Source organism: Nyctereutes procyonoides, unplaced genomic scaffold, assembly GCF_905146905.1.
Source record: "Nyctereutes procyonoides isolate TBG_1078 unplaced genomic scaffold, NYPRO_anot_genome, whole genome shotgun sequence".
NCBI classification, from domain to species: Eukaryota; Metazoa; Chordata; class Mammalia; order Carnivora; family Canidae; genus Nyctereutes; species Nyctereutes procyonoides.
Window position 1 is genome coordinate 22,306,340 of NW_026575128.1, and position 9,120 is coordinate 22,315,459.

The following is a 9,120-nucleotide window of genomic DNA, read 5'->3' on the forward strand; positions in this document are numbered from 1 at the left end:
TATGGGTCAAAATGTAGTTTTCAGTAATAGTTTTATTTGTTTTATACGGTTGGATTTTTTTTTTTTAAGGCTGTTGTATTCTGAAGGTATTTTGTTAGGGTTTTGCTGAAATGAATAGAAAGGAGAGAATTTATGTTACAGATTACATTTCTGTGATAGCTAAAACTTTGTTTACAGTTTCTTTACATAAACTCTAGAGGACTAAAAAATAAAAATAATACAATTTGAAATACAGGATGAAAACATGTTTTATAATAAAATTCACTTTGAAAGACAGTATTTAATATTAAGCTTATGAGCATAAAAGTAAACTATTTAATCTTATTTCTAAATTCAGGACCCTGAGATCATGACCTGAGAAATTTACAAGTTATACAAAGTATGAAGTGATTTTCTATTACTTTTGGAATTTCTTTCTGAGTATTTTTAGTAGTACTTAAAAAAGAATGGAAATCTTAATTTAAAAAACAATATTAAACATACAGAAGATGGTACTTGAATAAAAAGTAGCTGAAATAGTCAAAGAAGATATCATGGGTTTCAAATTCTTGACAAGACTTTTTGATATCCTATAGTGCAAGCCAAAGTTGATCCACACCTAACTTACATAATCTTAATTCTATCACAGAATAAATGTTTACTATCCAATTTTCACATGCTAGGTTTTGAACTCATTGGAGCAGCTTCGTCCTTTGAAGAGTATAATTCTGCTGCTTTTAGAAATTAAATGTTCTTACAACTTCATTCAGACACGGTGCCTATTGTATTTTTACTTAACCCAAGGACAATGTGATAAGTGGCTTAGGCTTAATTCTATACCAGTAGGTATATGGCTACAAACACAAATACCTAAGATTTAAATTCAAAGTTCTCTCAGCAATAACTATTTTAAGAATCAACTGGCTGAGAATGCCTATAGATTTAATATGTGAGAGTAAACAAGAGAAAAAAAATCATTCACTTGGGAATATTTTGATAAGATGGACAAAACCTGCTTTAAGAGTTTGAGCTACTAATGACATAGATTTACAAACATAATTATATGATTTCCCTTAAAGATATTTAAAAATGAAAAATGAATGAAAGTTCAAATTACACATTAAGTACAATTTTTGGTTTTTCTTTTCCCTGTAGTCTAGGCTTCTAATAAATTCAGGACAAGAAGCAAGGCAGATGCAACATTTTGCACTAACTATTACATAAATGTTTAAGGTGCTTTGAATTTCCAAGTAGCTCTGTTAAAATGTCTACGAAGTTTTTTTATTAGAAGGAAAAAAAGAATTTTCAGCATCCCAGTAATAAATTTCCATTAGACATCAGCAACCAGTTATCAATATAAACCTACACATTAACTATAATTTATCATTTTATCAGTTTTAGGACACTGACACCAACATTATTTTATCTGATCAGGTGACAAACCTGTTAGACAATCAGTATCAATTTCCCTTGACGGATCAGTAAACCATTACAGGGCATCTAAGTCAGTTCTCTCCAGTTGTGTGTACAAGAATCACTCAACATGTTAAGACTGCAGCAGACTCAGATACCCCTCCCTGTCCCCAGGATGAGGTGGATCTCAGAAATCCACATTTCAAATAAGCAACACAGGTGATACTGGTATGCAGGTGGCCCGCATCCCCATAAACCCTGGGCACATCCTTTCAGACATTGATTTAAGTAACATGACTAAGGTTTTAGGTGGTTTAAAACTCCATTTTTACTTTGAATCAAAGCTCCCATATGTTTAGACAGTAGAGCATTGCAGATGTCCATGAAAGATATGCAGAATTTTAAATTTTTAAAAATTTATTTAAAAATTGTACCTTGAGTTAAATACCTCTTATACTCATCTCCTATACAAACACATGGTAGCAGGTGTTTTAAGAAACATAAAACTGTTAGAAAATTCCATCACAGTTTCTTTCATTTTCTCTGTGATATGCAGGAAAAACTGAAATTTAATTATTTGGATACTGCTGCATTTTATAGGGTGGGAAGCTAAAACTTAGGTACTACAGGTTTTAAAAACATAATGAAAAATTAAGATGAAAATACAAAAGCACTTAGAGCACAGCTTTGTGAATACACTAACAACTACTGAACTGAATAATTTAAAGGATTAATTTTATGATAAATGAATTATATCTCACTTCTTTAAAAAAAGCACTCAGAAAATTTCAAACTCTAATATTTGCCACTCATTTTAAAGACATATATTAATTAGCCTTGCTATTAAACATGTATACCAACTTTGCTATAGTCTGACCTATAACACAGGTGCCAAAAACCAATGTAGAAATAATAAACAGCATAAATAAAGCCACTAGCTTGATAATGATTTTAAGTAAGAATTTTAGTGTCACTATTTACTCTCAAGTTTTTCTAATGAAGTCCCACTTTATCTGCCTTTTATTAGAGGGCTATTTTCAAGGTCTATAGTAATGTTAGCATCTTCTGGTTTACTAAAATAAAATAACCTTTGTCTTTCTTAAACTAGGTATACAGTATATGATAGACTGAAATAGATAAGATGGCTATTAAGCATCAGGCTTTAAAGGCAGGCTATCTCTGCTCCTCACCACATATGTGACCTCAGTCAAGTAAGTAACTTATCTGCTCTACCCCCATTTTACCATAAGGTTGGTGAGAATGCATCAATACATGTAAAGTGCTAAGAATAGTGCCTAGAACCTAATAAGCACACCATAAATGTCATCTACTTTAATTACATAATTCTTTTTATAGAAAGAGGCTTCTCACCTTAGACAACTCATTACAATTCCTGAGAATATTAAAATTTCCATTTATTTTACCAATGAGTTCAAACAGGAAAGTCGGGCTATCTTACTAAGGCAGTCTTAGTGTTTATACTATACCTACCCTACTGACAAGTCCAATTTTCTCCAACCCTGAGTCACTATTAGTTCCTCTTCTGACTCATCACATAGAAAGGTAGACAGTCTGGAATATAATGGACATACCAAAAAGCATTTCTTAATCTACCTGGATTTACATGATTTACTAAGTAGAACTTGTCCTACATAATGTTCAATAAATATGCTGAATGATTATGACTTAAAAGTGTGCTCACCTAAAAGTGCTTTCTATATATTATATGCTCCTTTAAATAACAGGGTAAGTGTTTTAGCCCCATCCTGACAGAAAAACAACGTAACACTTAAGTAAAAACAGAGTCATAGTTTCTGACTTCTAGCCAAAAAAACAGATTTTGCTGGTGGCCTGGTGCTCAAAATTTTTCCAAGTCAACTATAAAGTAAGAGGGTCTAACACAAGACCTGAATCTACAAATTTGACCTTAATTTCTATTCAGTTCCTTTTATTGTTTTCTCCCCAGCCAGATGTTTATATTACTTAAGATAACCTCTAATAAAAAGTCACAGAAAAAATTTAAAAAGCTATCAGGAAATAAGCTAAATAATGCAAAGTAGGTTCTTTTTTAATTTTAATTTTTTTAGTTTAGTTTTTTTTTTTTTTTTAATTTTAAGTAGGCTTCACAATCGATGTGGAGCTTGAACTCAGGACCTTGAAATCAAGATTTTCACACTCTACTAACTGAGCCAGCCAGGTGCCCCCAGAGGAGGTTAATTCTTAAAAAAACACTTTCCCAAGAGGCACATGTACACCAAAAAACAACAAAAGAAAAAACGTTTAAAATATTGCTCTACCACTGATTCACTTTCCATAGGATCCTGAGTCGTTTAAATTTTCCAAGCCTCCATTTTCTTCTCTGGAAAGGAGGATAAAGAGAGAAACTGTAACTACCACATGGCATTGCTCTGAGCATTAATTAAAACAACGCATAAAGCAGCACTCTAGCCAACCACTATGAAAACAGTAAGCTTCAATATATGCTAACTTTATGGTTTCAATCAAAACTGGAGTGCCATTCCACCTCTACCTATTGATATTTATATTTTCTAGGGTAACCCTCTCTGTTAAGGCCTCGTGCAAACCTATTAAATGGCAGTGACTTCATAAGCACTCTGAAAACAGCAGTGGTCCTGTCTAGGAATCCCTCCTCAACCAGTCCCCTCCTCGAACTAGGTGCCCTGGCTCAGCAACAGGCCGCACTTCCAGGACTGCGCCCAGCTCTCTACAGCCCCTGAGAGGCCTGCGGACAAGGCCTGGCTTCTATTCACGCCCAAATCCCCAGACTGTGGCCCAACAGTTCTAAACCCTGACTCACGCTAGAATCACATGAGAAGTTTATCAAAATACTAATGCCTGGGATCCATCCCAGACCCATTAAATCAAACAGGGGTCAGGGAGGGAAAAGCGAAGTGTTCTGCATGGGGGGCATTTTCTTTTAAGATCCTCATGTGATATTAACTCTCTGCCACAATTAAGAAGCACTGCCCTCTGATATTTACAATACTATACAAACAGGTATGTATACATGTATGTGTGGAGATATATATATACACACACACACACACACACACACACACACACACACATACACATATAGACACGGAACTACAGAAACAAAAGTCTCAGCTCAAGACCCTCCTCGGAAGTTTCTCATGGCCCCAATCCTCTCTTCCCTCCAAAAACAAGACAGACAGACAGACAGATGATAGATAAGTTTTTTTGGTTTTTGTTTTTTTTTTTTTTTTTTAGATTTTTAAGTAATCCCCACATCCAACGTGGGGCTCGAACTTACCAACCCCGAGATGAAGAGTCACACGCTCCACCAACTAAGCCAGTCAGGCACCCCTACACATGAAATATTCCTATTTCACAATCTGCTGTGTTAGGATGGCTTTTCAACTGTTAACTCAGTACTCGAGTTTTTTCATATAATTATGCCTTATGCCTCCTCCTGGATTACAGTCCTGCTCCTTGAGAATACACACTGCCTCACTCTTCTTTTTTTCCACAGCACTTACAACAGTGCCTCGAACACAGACGTGTAATAAACATCTGACTGATCTAACAAACATATACCAGAATTATTGGCAGGAAGTATATCCAAATTATCCAATTTGGGCTACTGCCTAGAAAAATAGAGTAAAAATTCAGGAAAAATTTTTTTTAAATTTTTACCCTAGTAAATGAAAGCCAAAGTTTGTCTCACTAACAAGCTACTGAATATCTGCACTTTTTATTACACTTACAAGTAGTAGCCCACCCAGCTTCCCATCCCCATCCACCACTCTGAGTTTCTGACTTGCTTCCCTGCTAAAACTATCTTCTGCTTGGCTGTAGGCTCTTTAGCTAGTGTCAGGTATCTCTACAACAATTTTATGATACTCTGTAATTAGTAAAAGAAGCTAATGAAAGTCACCATGAATGTGCCACAGAGACGTTTAATAAATACTTCCCGAAGGAACTTCAATGTTTATCAACCACCAAAATAGATGGTTTTGCAAGATGCAAAACATCTTGCATGCAAGTTACATGTTACTCCTCTACTATAAACTTGGTTGACAATACTGTCCGAAAATAGGAGTCTTTCTCAACAATATATACAGTACAAGTCTACTCTTGAATAGTGACAGATTGTTGATCTTCTGCTTTTATGATATTTACAAACCTGAAAATTCTGTAAGACATTTTATGGCTGCTTCCCCCAGGAGTGCTAAGTTCTATTACACAAGAAACTCCACAGCAACGGACCCTCTCAATGTTGAAACTACCAAGAGAAATGAATGGCACCCAATCCTAAAACAAACCACCGCCTAAAGATATAAGGATGGCCCACCTTTAAGGTTTTGTGTCATATATTTACCACTATTAAAATAATCTGAAAGATTTAAGTGGCTATGAAAAGAGGAGGAGGCCCTCCAGAAGTATGCCTGCTAATTAGATCCTGCAGTAAAACATTACCATGTTTTGTTGCGTCCTACAGCGACAGATAGAGCCATAGTTACCACAAAAAGAAAGCAGTCCTCAATTCCCTCTTCAATAAAAAAAAAAAAAAGGTTCAAATTCCACAGACAAAAAAAAAAATGGTACCCTGGGTTGTTTGTTTTTAAGGAAGATTAAATTTAGGAGTTGCCAACACCCAAACAAAAAACATTCCAGAGTATTAGACTCAATTGTAGTGGGGAGTCATCTACATTCTCGGCACTATGTTCCCTAACCCGAAGCAGGAGTATTAACAAAGGATGTTTCTTAGGATCCTGCAAGATACACCACACTTATTTCCCCCAGTAAACATTACCCTTGTTAAAAACAGAAAAGGTACTTGAAAAGTAACAATTCCAGCACAAGCAGCCAGACCCAAAAAAAAAAAAAAAATGAAGTCTAACATCTGCCAAGATATTTCCCAAAATAAGACCCCTGTCAGATGAACAATGAGGAAAAGATTGAAAATGACTAATTCTTTTATTTGGACCATCAGCTACTTTTAAAAATAAAGTTGAGGAATGTAGCTTTTCCAAAGCCTTGTCTTTAGTTTCCCCCTTAATCTTCATATTTTTAACTTAAAAAAAAAAGAAAAAGAAACCCTAGAAATTTGATTACCACTTTCATGAATTCCTTTTAAAGCAATTTAATGAATAACAGATCTTTTGTGCAAGTAGCAAGCCGCAGAGGACAGTTTTGCTAGCTGATAAAAATCTGCCTGAAACTTGCATATAAAAATACACCCTTCAAAGGGTAAACCATGATTTTTCCAGGTATGGAAAACATATTAACACTTAAGTTGGGTATGTCTGGCACTCCCCCTAACTTACTGTGCGTGCTTTCACTTGAACCACAAAGTTAATAGATTCTTATTAATTATTTACTGGGTATCAAAGCTGAAAAAAATCAGAAAGACACGAGTAAAAAAAAAAAAAAGTTTTAACAAATAAAGAAAGAAACCCTAAGGAGCCAATGGGGAAAAAAGAAAGAAACCCTAAAGAGCCAATGGGAGGAGAAAAAAAAAATGCAAGTACTACTTTGGGTGAAAGAAGGTTGTGGAACCACTTCCCAAAACCGGGGAGCTTCTATTAAGGTCACCAAAATTGGGCTTTGTTTTGGTTTTTTTTCACCAAAATTGGGTTTTGTTTTGGCTTTTTCCCTTGGGGGTAGAGAGGTGCGGAGACACGTCCTCCTAGGAAGAGGCTGCAGCCTGCAGGGGGTGGAGGCGGCTCGCAGGCCCGACACAAGCCCGCTGCGGCCGTCTCCCCGCTGCACGGAGCCCCGCACTGCGGACGGGGACGGGGACCGGTCGCCCGCACCGTGGCCGCGGCGGCCGCAGCGCTCCCGTAGCGCTCCCGTGGCCCCGAGGCGCCGCGGGGACTTAGGGCCTCGGGTTAGAGACGCTGCCAGCCGGGCCCGGCGGGGCGGGGCGGGGTCGCGCTGCGGCCGCGGCTCCGCGCAGGTGCCCCCGACACGGGCCGAGGCAACGGCGGGCGCGCCCCGGAGGCTCGGGAGGGACGCGCGGGTCGCCAGCCGGGCGCGTCGCCATCCCCCGGCCGCCGGGGCTGTGCCGGGGCTGCTCCGGGGCGCGGACCCGCGCGCCCGCCCGCCCTCCCGCCGAGGAGCACGTGTGCGCGGCCGCGCGCTCACCTCCGCCGCGGGGATGTTGACCACGCCGGTGGAGCGCCGCTTCTCCCGCAGCTTCCTCTTCTCGATCTGCCCTTTGCCTTTCCTGGCGCTGGGGCCCGCGCCCTTGCCCCTGCCCGCCGCGCCGTCCCGCTCCTCCCGCTCCTCCTGCTCGGCGGGGGCGGCGGGGGCGGCGGCGGGCGCGGCGGGGGCGGGGGGCTCGTCCTCGGGCCGCCGGGGGCCGGGGCCCGGCCGGGGCAGCGGCGCGGGGCCCCCGGCGCAGTTCACGCCCCCGGAGCCCGGCCCGGCAGGTGCGTGGCTGCCCAGCTCGGCGGCGGCGGCCACGGGGCCCGGAGTCGCCGCCGGGGGCTTCCCGCCCCGCGCCCCCCGCCCGCCCCGCGCCCCCGCCCGCGCCCGCGCCCGCGGCGGCCGGGCCCGCGGGGTTCTGCTTGGCGCGCATCTTCTCGCGCTTCGCCTTCCACTCCTCCAGGAAGTCCGTGGTGCTGCCGCCGCCGCCCGCCCGGTAGCCGCCGGTCGCCATGTTCCCCGCGGAGCGGCCGCGCTCCCCGACCCCGGCCCCGGCCCCGCCGCCGCCGCCGCCGCCGCCCTGCACAGGCCGGAGGGACGCTGCGGCGCAACGAGCCCGGGCGCGGGGCCGACGGTCTGCGGGGCGCACACGGGGGGCGGGAGGGGAAGGCTGAGTCCTCGCCCGGCCGGGGTCCGCCCGCCGCCGCCGCCCCCGCTGCCCCCGCTGCCCCTGCTGCCCCCGCTGCCCCGCTGCCCCGCGAGCGGCCGCCGCGTCCCCTCCTTGCCAGCGGCTCCGACGCACCTACACGGCGGCCCGGGCCGGTCACCGCCCCCGGGGGCGGGGAAGGGGCGGGGAAACGGACTGGCCCCGCCCCCGGCGGTCGGCCCCGCCCACGCCCCGCCCACGCCCCGCCCACGCCCCGCCGGGGTCTGCGCGGGACCCGGACTCGGACCCGGCCCCGCCACCTGTCGGCGCGGCGCACCTCCGGCCGCTCGCCCCGCCGCCCCGCCCCGCCCCGCCCCGCCCCGCCGCCCCCGGGCGACGCGCGAAGCCCCAGGTGGCCCGCTGCGCAGGCGGGGCGCGGGCGGTCGGGGCAGCCCCTTACCTGGGAGGAGGTGGGGGGGCGCCCAGGTGAGCCCCCGCGGCGGCGCGGAAGCGCTGCCGCCAACTAGCGGCCGGGGCTCGCGGCTCCCCGGGGCCGGCCGGCAGGGCGGAGGGAGGGGCGGGGGGAGCTGAGCGGCGCCGGGGAGCGGGCGGAAGGGGCCGAGACGGCGCGCGAGGGGGGTGGTCCTGGCCGCCGCCCCGCCCGCCCCGCCCGCCGCTCAGGTGCGCGCCGCCCGCTCCAGGCCCCGCGCCTCCCGCTGCGAGCGCGGCCGCCCCCCGCAACCCCCCAGCCACTCGGGCCGACCCCCGTGGCCCCCCCGCCCCGTCCCCCATGCAGCTCCTGGGGCCGACCCCCGATCCCCCGTCCCCCCGCCCCCCGTTCCCCCCCGCAGCACCTGGGGCCGCCCTCCCACGGCCACCGCCGCCTCCCTGTTCACCCCCCGCAGCCTCTCGGGCCGCTCCTCCGCCCCCGCTTCGTCCCCCTTCGT

General features: G+C 46.1%; 1 protein-coding gene across 1 annotated transcript in view; it reads right to left on the reverse strand.

Moving 5' to 3' along the window:
- PAWR (pro-apoptotic WT1 regulator) overlaps positions 1-8,259 on the reverse strand; it is a 103,878-nt gene extending 95,619 nt beyond the window's left edge. Inside the window, 2 exon segments of the mRNA XM_055341765.1 lie at positions 7,525-7,875; positions 7,877-8,259. Coding sequence (XP_055197740.1) covers positions 7,525-7,875; positions 7,877-8,041 — 516 coding nt within the window. The 5' untranslated portion in view covers positions 8,042-8,259.
- Positions 8,260-9,120: the final 861 nt, after the last annotated feature.